Genomic DNA, 18793 nt, shown 5'->3' on the forward strand with positions numbered 1-18793 from the left:
AAACCACTCCATGGAAGGTGTTCCTGTCTACAGTAAGGGGGTTGGAACACCTTTAAGGTCCCTTCCAACTCAAACTGTTCTTTAAGTCTGGAACTGTGAGTTCCTCCTAACTCAGTGCCTAAAAACGTGAAATATGTGGGATGATAATTTTCCAAGATCATGCTTAGTGTGTTTTGATGTACAACAAACATATTTTGAACCTCATACAAAGCTGGAATTCAGAGAAGTAAAAGTGGCGCAGAGCATGGTGACAGAGAGAAACAAAAAGTCAAATGGAAAACTAAGAGAGATATTTTGCTCTGTTAAGGTCTTCTTTATGCTGTTCAAATGAAGGGACTTTATTGTCTTCATACTTTTCACAGAAAATTATCTCTTGATTGGCGTATTGGTTTGCTTTTACAAGTTTTAAAACAATATCTGATTCATGCCAAGAATTTTGTAAGCAAGGTTAGAGAAGGGCACAGAGGTTTCACAGAGTGAAGTAAGCAATGGTGGATTTAGCAGGAAAGTAACAGAAATAGCTTATTCACTTCATTGATTGGATGAGTGAGGATTGGCGGAGAAGAAAAATAAGCAATAAATCCAGATCCTACTCGTTTGAAGGATTTGAGTTGCTGGAAAGCTTTACCTTGCTAGCAGCTGCAGGCACTTGGGAGAACAGTGTGATGTCATTTGAAATGGCAAAATACTGGCAAAGTACAGTGAAAGTCAAATCCTAGTGCAGACAGTGAAAGGGCAGTGGTAGTCAAGGAGACCACGGTTTGTTTGCAGTCACGTAAAAGCAAATGCTTCACTGATCTTGGCTCAGTCTCTTAACAGTTTTTTTACTCTAGTAAGGTAATTTGAAGGATACATACCATGTAGACAGTGTGACTGTTGTTTGTTTTGGATTAGCTTCAAAATATTGTTTACTCTTCGTTTTCAAAAGGTAACCTTTAAATGAATGGAGTGCAAATCCAAGCAAGTGCCATGTTTCAGATAATGGGCTAATTTGTAAAGTTCTTTCTTCTGTTCATTTTAAAGGATTTGTTTATAGTGGCCCAAATATGGAAAGTCAAATGACAGAACTATCTAGCTAATGTTGACCATGGTCCATAAAGGCCTAGGCAATGTTACTTTATTTCTGTAATGCTTTCCGCTGCCTTTAGGTGTTGCAGTCAATACCAAAATAAATGACATTGTGTCCTATTTTCAGCCTGGCTTGCAGAGAAACATCCACCTTTTGCTTACACAGCTACCAGATTTAAAGCCTCAGAAGGCCAGAAGTTTATAAGCATAGTAATCCATAATTGTGTTCACCCATCTCTTCCCTTTTCATTATTAATACAAGAACTCTTGCTTATTTACAATTTATTAAAAGACTATGTTATAAGCAGAAGGATACTCTCTAGTTATTTTAAATGTTGACTATCTTTGATGTCCTTAAGTATTAATGCCGTTGTTGAGGAGGCTTGAGCTGTAATTATATGTGTCTCGTGCTAAATATTTTAATTTTGATTGTTACTGTCAGAATATTTATGCCCTACCTTCCAGCTGAACTGGTAAATATTTAATGCTTTTAAAAGAGAGTGAAACTGTCTCTTATTTGTCCTCTGTCTTCATTGTGCTACTTTTTTCCCCTCCTGTCCCTTACCCCAGGTGGAGCTTCATGCTCAGAAGCAAATTTCATAAGAAATACAAATATGTGGTTCAGTAATGATATAAATATGTACTGACGCTTCAGTAACTGTTTACACCAAGAACGAAACCATTTATAAATGTTTGTAAGAGTTTTCTCAAATTTAGGAAATAGAGAATCAATATCACTTTGCAGGGTACTTGTACTCTGTTTTGTAATTTTGTACCTTGCAATGAGCAAAACCAACTTTGCTTAAGGTAGCTTATACATGCATTAATTAGATAAACATGTCTGCTGTATTTAATATTAATGTATTTTCCTCAATTAATGTTTTATGACTCTGCTGTGAACACCTTTATTCTAACACACTAAGTTTTCCATGTTTCTTTGCCTGCTTTTTCAACAAAGAGGATACTTCTGACAAGATGGATGGTAAGAAATTATTTAGTCTGTCCTCTAATTCTATTAAATATCTAATAAAGTGTCTTTGATGTAAAAGTATTGATGTTTAATGTATTTGTCTGTTCATTAACAAATTACTATGCTGCTTCCATTGACTCCTGTGTAATCTTGATGTCTTATGTGTTACTGCTGTATCTGTCAATTTCGTGAATGTTTGGTCTGTATCAGCAACAGAAATGTTATCAGAAATCTGACATTACCCCTCTTTTTTAAAAGAAGCTCTGTTAATTACAGAGCAGTTCTGTAATTGTTACATGCTGATTTTAACTAGTTTAATACATGCTTTTGAAATTAATCAAGTTCCAGTTGATTCCACAGTTTTACATGTGAAGTCTTTTTTTTTTTGACTTAGCAGAACAGCAGTGGGAGAGTAGAACATGCTTGACCACTTAAATGTGAAAAAAAGCAAAAACCAAAAACTCCTCTCGAAATCTAGGCTTGCCACATAATTTTAAGTGCCTGTAAATTCTATAGTAAAGTGCAATTCTATTAAAGAATGATTTGTGAAGAAGACTTACCTGTTAAAATAACTTATCAAGTATTCCACCTAAGTTTTAGCACTTGCATTTTCTTAATTCACTCTGTTACAAACACATAGAGGGACTGCAAAGCAGTTGAGCATCAAGCTTCTCATAGCAATTGTCTGTTTCAGGTGTGTGCAAATAATGCTTCTCATATAATAAAGTGACAGTCCCAGCCTGCTGCTTGGTGATTGTAGTTCTAATTTATTGCTTGGGTGCACTTAACAAGCACTTAATAAGTTTGCTGCTTACTTAATATTTTGTGTGACGTATTTATTAACTGTTCATGTTTGGAAGAATTAGTAGCTTATTGGAAGCAAATGTATCTCATAGAAATGAAAAGAGTAAGAAAGTAGATCTCTACACCAGAATTCTGAATAATCTCAAAACACAGATGCTTCTTGAAAGAATTGGAGCTGGTTTTGAGCACTGAAAATGCCAAGACTAGTTTAGTAAAATGAGGAGCATTTGTACAGGGTAGTAGAGTTTATATTGCTTATTTCCACATTACATTACCTTAGGCTACATATAGTAGGCTTTATTTATAACTGTTTGTTTAGAGCTGTTATTTATAGCAAATTGAGCTTTGGACATTGTCACCAGAAATAAAGGTTCTTAGTGCCATGTAGGCTTTTTCTTTTTTTCTGTCCAGAAGCCACAACTAGCAATATGTTGCACATTTCTGTTTAAAACATCAAGGGAAGTGCTATACAATTGATCAGAGTTAACAGGTTGGGGTTTTGTTCTAGGAGCTATCTCTAGATATAATCTGCAAGGTGGAATGAAAACAGCTCAGCTGTCCAGCTGTAGTTGTATGATACAGCTGTTCTGATCTAACCACCACCAGGAGGAACTAATAATTTTTCCTTTGCCCACTAACCTTGTCCACATATTTTTGTCTCTTCTTTTGTTAGCACCTTGTGGTATTCCATTATTGATTACTTGTAGGTGAACAAACTCCATAAAACTGATTTCATAAAAGTGACTAATACTCTGTTATTTAGCTTTTGGAGCTGCCAGTGAGCCTTGAGCCATCCAGACCAGGTGGTAGCACAAGGCTGAGAGGAATGAGAAACGGAACTACCCCTTTTAGGAGCTTTTAAGAGTCTGTTAGCCTGTCTTAGGTGTTGCATAGAACCTGCCTTCCAAGATCCATCCCTGCATGACTGTTGGATTTGGAGAGGTAGCTCAGGGTTTGGGGGGTTTGGTTTTTTGTTTGGTTTTGAGTTTTTGCAAACTGACAAATTTTATCTGGGGTACTTTGAGGCACTCCTCCATACATATTACTGTAACTGATTTTTGTGAAAAAGCATTGAAGTATGCACTGAACTAGTTTTTTAGAGGGAATTTTTTAAAATAGTTCTGTGAAGATATTGTAACATGAGAAAACTTTCCCAGCAAATCTGACTGATTTCAGGCTAGCCAAAGACGCAAACAGATGTTTTCATCATTGTAGTTCTCTTGAAAGGCAAAAATGGTAGAGGGTGAAAATAAAAATGGAAGTACCCTTTGGTTTTTCTTTTTTATGGGCATTTAACATTTTTATCATTACTAGTATGCATTACTGTAATAAGGTCTGTTTTAGAGGAACTTAGAGGAAGGACTGCTGATGAGGCAGGGTCCCATCAGTTCCTAGGTACTGATGGGAGAAAGGCTTGTCTGACTCTCACATTATCAAAAATCAAGCCTTGTTAAGCTCAGCATACTTGTTCAAGTATGATCTGATTTCAGCAAGCTCATATTCCTTCCATGTCTGTGAGCAAGACTCGATCTTGTGCATGTGTATCTTCAGAGTAATCACAGGCTTAGTTCAGAGAAATCCTCCTTGCTGGCAGTTCCTATCAAATTATCACTGTCCAGTGTGGGAAACACTGTCTCTGTGTTTTCCTCTGAGGTTATGTATAACATTATGTTTCATATTTTCAGAAGAGCTTGCATTACTGTATTTTTAATGTCTGTTTTGATATATGTAATTTTTTGACTGATCTCATACATGTAATTTTCTTCTATTGAACTTTTTGTGGTTTGAAAGGCAGTGATGTGCATTTTGTTCTTGTAAATTGCTTGTAGTATGGATATATTTTCTTGATTATTTTACTTTAGTTCAGTTATGGAGTTGCAACAAAAAAGTAACTTTAGCTTGACTTGAAAAAGCTCTCTTGACTTGAAAAAATTAGTCAAGATTCCCAAGATTAATCTCAAAAAGAAATTTGAAAGACATAGTATTGTTTGGAATATCATGTATTTTATTATTTTTTCTGTTTAGGAACAGCTTCTGAAGATGGTAAGAAACTACTTCATTAGACTAGCTAATATTTTCAGCTTTGTATTTTCATTGATACAAATGAAGCTTTAAAAGTGGAACTGGTGTTTCTTGGGCTTTGTGGAGGTTCATAACAGATATGGGCTTATGGGCTAACAGCTTATGCATCTAATACTTGGTTGTTATGTACTATTTTTAAAATTCTTTTGCTTTTATTTTAATTCTCAATTACTCATCTGCAGTCTTAAGTACCATTGCTTAACATTTCTACTGTGAAAATACAGGGGCTTTATAATTTTGAGTTCATTTTTTTAAAGCAAATCTTGTCACAGAATATTTCATCAAATGTGTTCATGCTCTGGGAAGCAGGTGCTACTATTACTCCTCTCTGTGAGACTTGGAAACCAATTTTCTATATCTGTTATTAACATTTAAGCCTGCCATTAGTGAATGGATATAGAGACTCCAAATGAGTTAACAGTTCATTTAACTCACAGACACAAACAGGTTTATTTTACATTGATAAAACTGAGGGTTCCAAGTGATACTTTAACATAGTATTGAAATAGTGGCACTCTGTATTCCTAGGATTTGGGTCAAATTCTGAATGTATTTACATGCCTTGCAGCCTCACAGCTCTCAACTGCCATTGCACAGGGATAACTAGTAGAGTTTGGACTAGTTAATCTAAGTTCTTGCTAAGCCTATTGTTTTAGTGAATAACCCCCTTTATCCTGAGTCTCTTCCTATAGACTCTCATCTATTCCCTCTACTTGGATGAATAATATTAACTTGGTTGATCTCCAAATTCTGCTGTGGAAAGCCTGAAGAGGCTAGAATTAAAAAAGTCTGTGTACCTAATTCTTCTAGATCAAATATTGACTCAGCATGTCTAGAAAATATTTTAATTATGCTGTGTTTGAAAGTGTTGAGCTAGATCCACCCTGTACAGACTTTTTGGGGCTTGTTCTTGCAACTTAGAAGAATTGTGGGTAGCGTGACTTTGGTTTCGATTTCGTTTTTCTGTTGTTTGAGAGGTTGGCTTGGGAAATGTAGTATACAACACCACTATTTTCTTTTATGAATGATCTTTCAGATAGCTATAATTCAGACAATTGGGATCTTCCTTCTTTTGTAACTTCTTTTTATATGCTGAATGTGACAAGGAACATGGCTAGCAATGCGGAAAGGTTTGACCAAACCCAAGAGAATTTGCCATTTGGCATTCTAGACAAATGTGAATCTCTTGTTTTATTTGTAGATACTTAATTTGATTTGTCTCTTGCTTGGCTTTTCGGTCTAGTAGGGAGAGTAGTATTTCTTGATAACATGTTGTCATGAGAAGTACTTGAATGTATTTAGTGTTTGCAAAATGCTCTAGAAAGTTTGGGAAATCCTGTAGAAGTCTGTATGACTGGGGCCAGGAAAACAGTAGAATCTTCAGTAATAAAAAAGCTAGTGTTTAGATTTCTAAAAAGAGGAGTAAAGTTAGGAAGAAAGCTCAGAATCTGTAGTTTTATGACAGCAAAAGTAAAATTAGGAGCTCAAATAAGCATGAGAAGACTGTACCTGATACAGCAACATTAGTGTTTGCAGTGCATTATATTGAGTAATCTTCCCCTTTTTTAATGTAGTTGACATATATATGTTGGAAGGAAGAGCTAGCTAGCCAGTCCAGGGTGTTGAAGGTGTAATGTGCAAATTGTTTGCTGAAACATGTAGCATCAGAGGAGAAGTATCTTGCTTCCTCAGTATTCGATTCCTCAAGGTGTTCAGATTTCTACTAATTATCCCAAGCGAATTGTCACAAGTTGAGTTACATTGCGCTTCTTTTATATGCAGAAACTTTAGAAATATTAGTAAATACTACTGATGCTCTACTTCCTGCGTGACTGTGAAAAACTGATTTAATGCCATTTTTCTTTTCTAGGTCGTATACGATCAAAGCTCTCAACCCCTTCTGTTGGTATTGGAAATTCTAAAACCGATTCCAGAGGACGGAGTAGAACCAAAGTGGTGTCACAATCTCAACGTATGTATTTTCTGTTTATCAGTTATACCTGATTAAGAGGCCAAATGCTTAAGCATATATTCATTGACCAATGGCTACAGTCAAAGTTAATTTTTTTTTAAAAAGCTACATACTGAGTTGTTGTTCTGTGCCTTAGGTTCATCATCGCCAGACCAAAATGAAGGTATTTTTTTCAGTGTTTTGGGTCAGTGGTATTTGCATGCTTTTCTGATTCATGTTGTTTTTCTCTGGACAAAATACTGGGTTTGGTCTTAGTTTGCCAATTAAATTAGATAATGTTGCAGGAAGTGAAATCTTATCCTTAAATTCTGTCTTCAATTATAACTTCTCAACATTCTTTTCCCCCCTTTTCTGACTTCCCCAACATGAAAGGCCACTAAACATGGACTAGTAATGCAGAAAAATGGGTAGGCTGAATGGTGTCCTTATTGTTACCTGAGAGACCTAATTTTCCATTTTAAAAATAGTCTTATTTTAGCCAGAAATACCTATTTTCTTTAGGCTAGGCACTGCTGTAGCTCTTAGGTATAAAATCCTTTTTTTTTTATTACAGCTCTTGCCTTTACTTAACTCTTCTTTGAAGGAAAAATACTAACCCCGCACGTTACAATCAGTTACCGAGCTTTTCTTGAGTCAAAGGGTTAAAACAAGCAAGTTAATGTGTGTCAGCTAATTCACAGTAATTTTCTGTGTGTGTTTAGTAACCAAAGCAGATCTAGCCAAGCACTTGGTCATTAATTAAAAAGACCTGATTACCTCACACTCTTGGTACTGGCTGACCTACAGCAATTCCACACATCTGATGTCTCCAACAGACATTTTCTGACTAAGCTCTGTAGCATTTTCAGATTTTTATCTGTGTCTAATTAAGTCAAATGCAACAAAATTAATGAAAAGAAGACAAATGCACAATAAAATTAACTTCCCACTTGTATAAATTGTTAGATTTAATGTTCTAAACCAGTAGGTTTTACCAGGTTTAAAGTTTTCAAAACAGATTATTTTGCTATCACTGACTGTATCCACCTTCTTTAATAAAACCCTTTAATAATTTGTTTAATGGCAGAAGCATTTGTCTTCATAGCAATGACTGCATCTATTGTAAATAGAATGATTTTCGAAGTTAAGAAAGCAGGTAGTAGTTCGTTTTTTCCTGTTAGAGTACTTGCCTTTCAGTTTTGCATAATTTAATTTCCCAGCAGTTGGATCAAATCTGATCTAGTGTTTGCAGGTTTTCTGAAATAAAGCTTTCAAACAATGTGAACAGATAAATGTAACATACTAAAAATTCAGTTGAATTGCTACTAAAATTCTACTACTACTACTAAAATTCAGTGGAAGAAGTTCCCTTTAGGGCTTTGACAGTACTGTAGTCCCAGAAGTGTTTGTGAAATGAGAGCCTGAAAATGAGTCATTATTGGCTGGGACAAAAGTTCTGCAAAACTTGTTTTACAGATTGCTGCACTGTACCATAAGTAAAGAATATGTGAATAATTTTAGAGGGAGGGAAGGTAAAGTTCCCTTTAATCCCTTTTTCCTTTCTAATAAAGCTATAAGCAGTGTCTGTAACAATTTTTTCATTAGTATTAGGAAATTCTGGAATTAAGCTTTTTGAAAATACTTTTGTACTTTGAATAGATTTGGTAAATTCATAAAATGTGAAGATGTTTGATAAATGTCTGGGGAAGGGGATGAAATTAAGTAGCAATATAATACTTTAGTGATGATCACTGTCATATAACATTAAATAACTGTATATCCAGAGAAGCAAAATTAGGCCTTTCCAGTTTTTTACTAATAATGACAGGGTTAGTTGTTTTTTGTTTTTTTTTCATTTTTCCACATTTTTATGGCTAAAGAGATAAATTGAGATAACTAGATCTGACTACATGTGATGATGTGTGAAAATGAAATGCATGAATGCATCTTTACAGCCTTTTATTACTACTTCTGTTCAAAACCGATTGCTTCATATAGCTCATTATAACCTGTCAGCGGGGGAGAACAAGAATTCTGAGATGTTTTAAGGAAGATAAACAGGGCAAATACAAATGGACATGTGAAGGAGAATTCTCAGGCACTGTATGCCAGATGTTTGGGTGATGCTTCTTTATGTGACTGAAAATTTTCACAGCATTGTGTGAAGCGTGATGCTTAATGTTTCCATGCAGGGGATTGTTTTAGTTCCCCAGCTTATATAATGAGAAAATAGCTTCATACTAGATTTAAGCTTTTTTTTTTTTAAACCACTCTAGCACAGATGCTTTTTTAATTTTTGGGTTACAGCTATCTTTTGTTCCAAAATCATTTTATGAAAGACTTGCAAATTTGAATGCTTTTACAAAAAACATTTTTTTAGGGTTTTAAAAGCCCTTTATTCTTCTATTTTTAAATTAACATAAACTCATTATTTTATTCTTACCTATGGAAAAAAATGGTTACATTTTTTTCCTCTCCAGTTTGGTTGTTGGGTAATTCAACAGGGTCTGCTAAAACTGCACTACAGTCGACATTCAGAGAATTTCTGAATGGAAGCAAATTCTTCCTTTTGTACTCAAGATTACTTTTAAAGAGGAAAATAAAGAATTCTATGCAAGTCTTTTCAGTTATGCCATTGTGAATTTGGTTTTGTTGTTTTGGTCATCCACCGCACCTGCAGCTCAGTTCCTTTACTGTTGTGTCTCAAAAACAAAGTTTTGATCTTGTGTGTAATTTTGTTCAGCTGTTGAACTTCTTGAGCCTTTCTGGCAGTGTAATATTCTTTTCAATTAATATCCAGGCTACAGTTTCATGCTTAATTCAAATTTAATTCTTCAGTGTTGAGTTGTTGATTAGAAAGCTGAAGAATTGTAATTTGCTTGTGCGGCTTTGCTTCATCTGCTTTGTACATAGCATCTGAGTTTAATTCTTCAATTGTGGAAGCTACTTAATAGCACTGCTTTAGCATAACTCCCTTGTGGCTTTTTTTCCTGTGTGAAATGACTGAAGCTTTCTTATTTCCATTTGCCATTCATTTTTAATCTGCTCTGCTCCCTCCCTCTTCATGGATTATAAATCCCTACCCTAATCCTGCCTTTACACTTGTTCAGGATCACAGTCTGCTAACCCCATTGGTGGTAAGAGTCTACAGAATTCGTGTACACATCATTGTTTGATCACCTGTTTGACATACCTCATTTAAGGACCCTATTCAGCAGAAATTCTGGCTGGCTTTTTTCCATATGCTGCACGTAACTTAATGGGATGCAATCCTTATGTAGAAAGCAGGAGAGACAGGAAGGGTTTGTCATTTTGGAGTAGTGCCTTAGTAATCTTTCTTTCATCATTCAGCTCACTTAGATCCGCTGGTAGTGGTAATACTGCCAAGAGTATGCCAATGCTGTTATTTTCAGGCTATGTAGCTGCATTCAGTTAGTTTATGCTGCAGTGGTGCACTTTGCAGGTCAGATTGTAGAAAGATTAAATAAAGTATTAGAACAAGTGGTTAAGTGGTTACATTTCTTCTGAATATTCTGAGAAGAGTAAGTTTTTTTAGATTTCTAACCTCTTGAAGAAAATGTACAAGTCTGCAGCGCAGTCAATCCTTCAACAATATTTTTATTGTTTTACAGAGATACAAAACAAGAAGTAAGCATAGTAATATCAGGTCTAAGTTGAAATACCCTGATATGAAGAAACTGTCAAAACCTTAATTTTTGCACATAACAGCAGTTTTACAGGTTTGCTTATTCTTCTGTTGCTATAGAAGTTGTGCTTGTTTTTTTCCAGGCTGCATAATACTTTATTTATTATTTCTGCTGAATAGGCCCATAGTTTGGAAAAGGGATTTTGCAAAATAATCATTTCGAGTTTGAATTCAAACAATGAATCTGAAAGTACATGCATGGTACATTGTTTAGATTTCTCTCTTCCACCCAGCATATGTTTTACTTTGTTTGGGATTTTGTTTCTATTCCCATATAGTCAAGCTTTAGTCAACTCGTATCTTTTTTTCAACGTGTCTCATAAGAAGTAACCCATGAAATTCACTTGTAAAGTTGCATGTTGTCTGTAAATCTGATAGCATCACTGTGGTCATACAGTTACCTGATTGTATTTTAAAGATTAATGAAGGGTTCAAATCTGTATGTAATTAGTCTTTGATTGAAAGACTTCTGTTTTGCTTTTTATTTGGTCGTATCTCTTGAATTGTACAGCTGGAAACAATATATTACTGTCAGCTGATGATATAAATTAGTTACAGCTAGGGAAGAATTAATTCTTTGTTAAGAACTTAGAACTTAAATGTTCTGTAACTGACATATCAAAATTAAAGAAAAGTGACCAGAAACTACTGTTTCTCGTAGTGATACTGTACCTGGAACATACGTAGTACTTTATACTATACAGTTTTAATTAACAGAAATTTAAGACACTTAAATATATGCTAGTCAATTTTTTAGCTTGTTTAAAACTAATTGAAGATTTTCTGTAATTTGTGGGGTAATCTCCACAGAAATGTACATGAGTACTCTGTCTTCTGTCATATTTTATTTAATGTCAAAATAGTACTTGAAGACACCATGCATTTAAAAGCAAGGGAGAAGATTTCAACTGTTAGGAAAATCATATTAATTAATTCTAACCTTGGTTGCATTGGAAGAGCTGCGATAGTTATGAAATCCTAGTTTAAAATTTCTCCCTTTATCTTTGTAGCAGGTTTGTTTGTTTGCTCTTCTTTATTAGTAGAAAATGTGGTTAGTGAGACCACACAGCTTAAAAAATATGAACATGTTCATTTTAGTGACCATGGAACTCTTGACGAAGTCCAGAAATAATAATTGTGGTTTCTTGAGCTCATGTAGTGCAAAATACCATGTCAAGTGCTTCCTTGCATCGTTAATTTTAACTACCTTGTATGCAGTACTGTAAGAACTCGGACCAAGGCATTCTATTTCATGTTTTTATCTTGTAAGTTTTTCCGATCATTTCAGTCTGCCACCACCTTCCTACTAACTTCAGGTATTATTTTCTTTTTAACCATGATTGTTTGTCCACTGTGCTCTTGCTAATATTTATTCATTCTACCTTCAGCTGGCAGTAGATCCGGGTCTCCTGGAAGAGTTTTGACGACAACCACACTTTCCACTATGAACACAGGAGTTCAGAGGGTGTTGGTGAATCCTGCAGCTGCACAAAAACGGAGCAAAATCCCACGAAGTCAGGGATGCAGTAGAGAAGCTAGTCCTTCTAGGTTGTCAGTAGGTAAGAGTCACCAAATAACTCATGGTTTCATTATAGCCCTTCTTACTTTCAGTGCTGGATATCAACAGCTGATATTTAGTTATAGGTGGATGAAAAAGATAGACTACATCCTAGAAGGTGGCTGTTTTCTAAGACTAGTTTTTGATATGCAAGACGGTTTTAAACTGAAGCTGAAATTTGAGGTTTTTCTTGTCAGAATGTTGTAGTTGTTCTTTTCCTCACCTCCCTTTCTTCCTTCTTTTTTTTTTCCACTTGATGACCAAAATATCCATATCCTTTCAATGAAAGTGTAATACCATTTTGAAAATACATTCTTCATTACTTCATTTCTTCCGTGTATGTGTGCGCACATGTGTAAATGTTATGGTGCTAAAATTAAGGTTACATGTCTGCAGCCTCAGTACAATTTGATTACACTTTATTGCAAACAACATTATTGAAAAACATCTGTTGATTTTAATGATATTGATGCTGTTATTCTTTTGTATTTTTGATTTTTATCTTAGTTGCATCATTTTATTTTCCTTCTCTATAAAGCTCTGGAGTTTTCCATTGGTGCTACTGTTGACTACCTTGATGTTGAGCACAAATTCTGAATCATTACTCAGTGTTGCGTGTTTTTTATCCATCCTTTCTAAAGGGTCTTTCAACCATTCTGTAAAGAGTTAGTAAATTTCCCTTTTAAGCTGTGCAAAAAAATAATTTTATTGAAATGACTACACTTAGACTAACCCAGCACAATCAAGAAAGTCTGTAAAAAAGGTTATGACTTGAAATGCGACATAATCATCAATGTCTTTTCTTAGAAATGCGTCTTTGATCTTACTGCGGAACAGAATTGCATTAAAACTGCAACTTTTCTTATGTCTTCTCCCTTTGTGCCGCTGTTTGTCTGCACCCTGAATCATACTAGCGCGAGGCAGCCGCATTCCTCGGCCTAGTGTGAGTCAGGGCTGCAGCAGGGAGGCCAGCCGTGAAAGTAGCAGGGACACGAGCCCTGTCCGCTCTTTCCCACCCCTCGGTAAGTACTGGAGCCTTGTCGTGCATGGCTGTCCCTGCCCTTCCTTACGTGCGCCTAACGAATCCATGCCTCCTTCATTTAGCTTCTAGCTGGCCACCGTGTTCTCCCTTCCTTTGGCTCTCCCCCCACTTACCCCGATGGAGGATTGACCACTGTGTGAATGGGCTGCACACAGGAAAAATACAGGCTTTGCTAGGCTTAGTCTGAAGTACCAAGTCTAGAAAGGTGTGTGATGCACGGTGTCTAGATGCCATTTTGAAAAGGCACTCCTGGTTTTGGATATTTTCCTGAAATTGCGTGTTTCTCTTTCTATTCCAGCACTCATTGCTCGGGTACTTGAGTGCACAGGGTCAGCTGTTGCTCAAAATTTTCTACCTAGTCAATGAATTGTTTCAGTGTGTAAGGAGAAATACACTTAATTACATCCCCTTAGCTTTATGGTCAGCAGCTTATTGGTCTGACACAAATGACAAGGTTTTGCAAGATTATCAGTCTGTTTCTGACATGTCAGTGAGCTGTAAAGATGTTAGTTTGTAATTACCTTAACATGTTGATTAAGGATTTAGGGAAGGTTTTCATGTATCTTTGTCAAGGTTACTACAAAGTTAACAGTAAATTTTGCTTCAAGTGCTTGTACTTATTGGGTTTGTTGATTGAGTTTTTGTTTTGCTTGTTCGGTAATATTAAACTCTGTGCAATTGAATCTGAAACAGATCTCTTTTTGGTGTTACCTTTGTCTGAAATAGGCTTCAGTATGTATCCTTCTTACTTGCTTTGTTCAGCGCAGTTTACAGTTAAGGACTTCACAATACTAGCTGTTCAACATAGTCTGAAAATAGTAAATCTCTGGTTTGTATCTCAAATTGAGGCACCCTACTGTACTCCTAATTAGCACTGGACATATGTTGTGGTCTGTTAGGGCTTCCTGCCAGCCATGGTTTTATTGGGAGAGTACAGATTAATTGAATGAAAGCTGTTTCGGTAACTAATGCTAGTTTGCCCAGATGCTGTTTAATTGGGAAATGATACTAAAAGTAGATGTTACGCAGGATCCATTAGGAAACCTGTATTTTTTTTCTACAACATGGCTGGGAGATTGTGTTGAAGTGCATATGTACCTTCTGTTCTTTTAAAAACAAGGGTGTTTTGCAGAACTCTTGGTGCTTCTTTTGCTGCATTACAGCTTGATTTCAAGTACATGCGTGCAAGATTTGCATTTTGTAATTGGTCGAATGCTTGCTCTCTTAAGAAGTCTGTATTAGGCAATACCATGAGATGTGTTACTGGGATAGATGCCACTGGAGGTTTTATTCTTATTCCTGTAGTTCAGTTTTATAATTTAGATATGAAAACAAGTACCTATACTAGTGAAATAGGTGGAATTGTCTGGTAGCACAGAGAATGCAAAGTAACATGTAGGAATCCAGCATTGGTTAAAAAAAAAAAAGGAAATTATACTGGGAATGGAAATAAATGAAGATTTCTTTTAGTATGACTTTTTATTTGAATGATTTAAAATGTCATTCATTGTTTTGTTGGTACAAGTGAAAGATGAAATAAGGCAAATTCAGCTCTGTGTATCTAGAGGCAGTTTGACATGGGGATAAATAGGAGAATGTAACTTGCATTGCCTCTGTCAACACAGAAATTTTTACTTACGAACACAAGTGAAATGAAATTGATTTTATCCCCCTTTAGGGTATAAAATTACCTAAATGCTACATAATTGCTTCACTGTATACATTGGTATGAAGTGTTTATCATCTCAGTATAATGTTATTAACTGGGAGATAAAAGCCATTAAAAATCAAGTGATTTGTAATTTACATAGAAGTGTCTACTTTTGTTAAATATAGTCAGTATTAAATAATAGACTAATATAATGTCCGTATTTTGGCTAAGAAATCATCTAAGTGTGAGTCCATTTAAAGTCTTATTTTGATTCATACTTAAAAAAAATGCAACAGCAAAAGTAAATACTTGACAATTTCTGCAGTTTGAGGGTTACAAAGAATATTCTTGAAAATATATTTTGGAATGAGGTATGTTTCAGCCTATATGTAGTGCTTTTTTTCAGTGTCTTAAAAACTTGTCCAGCATATTTCAAATGTATGTAGGGGCAGGAGACGTTTCAGGTTTCTTGCCTAAAGTTTGAATTTTTAGTTGTCAGTTGAACCTGTAATTTTCAGCATTCATTGGTGGAAAGTAAGGGGAAGATTTATCCAATTAATGCTTGTATTTAAAGAGCTGTCAGCTATGATGTGACATCCTCAGTCCTGTCTCCTTTTCCATGCTGAGATGCACTTTCTAAAGAACCAAGCATTCCATGAAGTATTAATTCCAAACTGAAATGCCCTAGCCAAACATCTTCATGTAGGATTAGTTAGAAATAAAGTACATCACTGTACCTTACGTGAGGAGTGGAGAACTTAATGTGGAAAGACACAGTGTTGTTTACAGGGCTTAGGATTGTTATGGAAGTGCACTCAGGTTAAAAGGTCCTTCCCAACGTGTTGTTTGGTCCATGGTTCACCTGTATGTGATTCAAAACAGACTCTTGAATGGTCTTTGTTAATCAGAGAAAAAGATGGTTAATTTGATTTGTCTGTTTGTGCTACTTTATATATCCAGAAGGAGTAAGATATTTACGATTATTTATTAAATGGTAAGATTTTATCTGGGAGTTTTGCCTCTGTGGATGGACATTTCCATTCAAGTTTAAATTGTCATTTATGTGGTGATAAAATTCTAACTTAAGTGAACTGAAGAAAAAAGTTGAGTTGTTTAAAAACACGTTTAATTAAAGAATTGCTTGTTTTAAGAAAGAAAATACTAGCAATGGTGAGTCAGCTTCTTCAGAATCATTAAAGAAGCAGTTCTATACAAGTGCCATAAGGAGTGGGGTACTCAGTTTTATTCAGAAATCCTTAAGGATCTTTGGTTTCCAGTTGCCATAACTTTAAAGAATCTTAATAAGCTGTAGTAACCAACATGTGTTTCAGCTTCACATTTTATTTATTTAAATAAAATAGTAAGCATGTGAATTATTAATCGCATTGCTTGGCTTATGTTAAACTTTTAATTATAATTGGCTAATATTGACTTCATTTATATAGTGGTGATTTTTTACTGAGGTTGAGTTGTCTGCAACATAGGCAAGTATTCAAGTGTGTACAAATTGTCAGCTGCCAACACAGCAGGTTCTGCAGGAGGCACTTTTTAATATGTGAGCTCTGGCTCTGACTGGAGCACAGAGAATTCAGTTAAGTCCACAGTGCAAGACCAGTGTCAGTGAACTGATAACTTTTTAGGTATTTCTGATGATTCTGTTTGTGTGTGAGTGTGTGCATGTGTGTCTGTGCACCTTTTCTTCTTGGAACTTAAACATACTTGCTTTTACCCTGCTCTTAATCTTGTAAATTAAAAAAAAAATTATGCATGAAATGTCCAATGTACATAAACCTATATAATCATATTTAGTATAATCAAAGAACTACTCTGAAGATTTTTGCTCCTGTTTAATACTCAGTTTCTTGTGCTTAAGCTGAATCTTTTTGATAAATATTCTCTTGTTCGTCTGAGCAGCTATTGCAGCACTTTGATTCCATGGTCATAGATAGGGTTTATTTAATCCTGTTATTGCAGCTTCCAGACATCACTCCAGATCCACTGGTGCCCTCTACGCTCCTGATGCTTATGGGGCCACAGGTGAAGGATGAGTACCCTTTGCTGTCATCTGTGCGGTCATCCTGGATTTTTTTTTCCCCCACCCACTTGGTTATTCTCATAGTTCAGTTTTAGAAAGCATTATGTATATTAATTTGAGTTTTGTGGTTTTAATAATCCAGATAGATGTGTTTATGTTGCTAGATTTTGTCTCCACCCTCATCCTCCAATGTTAATCCTTTTTTTCTTAACAACATTTTTTTACTTGCAGAAAATATTTTTTTAGTTTTCTATTTTTTAGTATTTGTAGAGCATTCTTTATGCATGTAGTTTTCTAATCAACAGTCTCAGTAGCCTTCCTGTTATATTTGCTTTATTTCTAAATGAAAACAAAAACCCAAAATGAAGAAGACATTAATTTTTAAAAAGCAAAACTTCTTTCAAATAAAACCATTGTTTTATAGGGGTTTTTCCATGTGATGTTGGAACAGAACGTTTGTAGGTGACTGGCTTTTTACTTGAATTCTTACTTTTGTCTGCACCACTAAAGACTTCAGAATGGAAATAGTTATTTTATCCACTACATAACTTATTAAATTGCTAAGCAAATGCTTTTCTTCTACTTGGGTTTTTATAAGTGAGTGTGATATTTACATCCCAGCTTTCTATTGTGATTGAATTCTTGGTATTTATTTTTTGTTGTTGTAACAGGTACTGGCTTTGGAATTAGTCAGTCGAGTAGATTATCGTCATCAGTCAGTGCTATGCGAGTTCTGAACACAGGCTCTGATGTGGAAGAGGCAGTAGCAGATGCTTTGGTAAGAATCACACACTTACCTTTTGTAGGTTACAGGCACTTCAGGTGTTTGCTTTCTGTACATTACCAAGCAGAAAACTTGTAATTTACTGTTTTATTGGCTTCCCAGGGTGGGTGGGGGGAAAGGAAAGAAACTGAGTTGCTGGAGCTGCAAGTATTGGACTTTTCATTCCCTACAGAAAAAAAGTTTTAACTTTGGAGAAGCATGCCTTTTTTTCATGGCAGACAGGAAACAGTCTTGGACTGTTGTGTTGGAGTGGCCTAAGGAGCTACTTGAGCAGCCAGCACTAACCAGCAGTTTCTCACAACGGCCAGCAAAACTGCAGGATAGGTTAAAGGCTTGTTAGAGCTGGGAATGATGACAGCTAAAGCCCTCTGCTTACCAGAAGCCTGGATGCCATTTAAAGTTTTTCTGTCTGACAGCAGGTGAAATTGATGCTGAAGAGAGAAAATGATGGCTGGGCAGCCAAGCCCTACACAGCCACTTTCTCTCTCCCCCACCACTGGTGTCAGAGAGACAGGAGGGTAAAATCCAGAAAACCTGTGGCTTGAGATAAAGACAGTTTAATATGGAAAGCAAAACCCATGCACCCAGGCAGAGCCAAACAAGAAATTGATTTAGTGCTTCCCATGGGCAGGCAGGTGCTCAGCCGTCTCCAGCAGAGCAGGGCCCCACCACACACAGCAGTGACTTGGAAAGACAAACACCATCCCTCCACACATTCCACTCTTTCTCGTTCTTGCCCCCACTTTATATACTGAGCATGATGTCACATGGTCTGGAATGTCCCTTTGGTCAGTTTGGGTAACCTGTCCTGGCTGTGTCTCCTCCCACTCTCCCATTCACCCCCAGCCTCCTGGGCAGCATGGCAGTAGGAAAAGCAGAAAAGATCTCAGCTCTGTGTGAGCCCTGCTCAGCAATAACAAAACCTCTCTATATTAGGAACCCAGTGTTCAGCACAAATCCAAAACACAGCCCCATACGAGCCATTGTGACAAAAATTAACTCCAGCCAAAACTAGCACAGCAGGTAGCATCTCAAAAGTTTAGTTTTTATTCTCCTTTGTTTTCAGAATGTTACACTAAGTTAGAACTGGTTATTCTCTTTTTTAAGCTGTACTGTTCTTTAAAAAGGTGGGTGTGGCTCCT

The 18793-nt window shown here is 36.0% G+C and overlaps 1 protein-coding gene across 50 annotated transcripts in view; it reads left to right on the plus strand.

Moving 5' to 3' along the window:
- CLASP2 (cytoplasmic linker associated protein 2) overlaps nucleotides 1-18793 on the plus strand; it is a 143961-nt gene that overhangs the window by 91936 nt on the left and 33232 nt on the right. For 10 of the 50 annotated variants that reach the window (XM_064419082.1, XM_064419152.1, XM_064419091.1 and 7 more), the window contains 9 exons: nucleotides 2027-2050; nucleotides 4868-4885; nucleotides 6795-6896; nucleotides 7033-7059; nucleotides 9986-10012; nucleotides 11970-12140; nucleotides 13054-13161; nucleotides 16807-16869; nucleotides 17539-17645. In XM_064419082.1, the coding sequence (XP_064275152.1) occupies nucleotides 2027-2050; nucleotides 4868-4885; nucleotides 6795-6896; nucleotides 7033-7059; nucleotides 9986-10012; nucleotides 11970-12140; nucleotides 13054-13161; nucleotides 16807-16869; nucleotides 17539-17645 (647 nt within the window). The remainder of the gene's footprint in view (nucleotides 1-2026; nucleotides 2051-4867; nucleotides 4886-6794; nucleotides 6897-7032; nucleotides 7060-9985; nucleotides 10013-11969; nucleotides 12141-13053; nucleotides 13162-16806; nucleotides 16870-17538; nucleotides 17646-18793) is intronic. The other 40 variants (XM_064419161.1, XM_064419220.1, XM_064419327.1 and 37 more) reach the window with 16 other exon arrangements.

Source organism: Passer domesticus, chromosome 1, assembly GCF_036417665.1.
Source record: "Passer domesticus isolate bPasDom1 chromosome 1, bPasDom1.hap1, whole genome shotgun sequence".
Taxonomy (NCBI): domain Eukaryota; kingdom Metazoa; phylum Chordata; class Aves; order Passeriformes; family Passeridae; genus Passer; species Passer domesticus.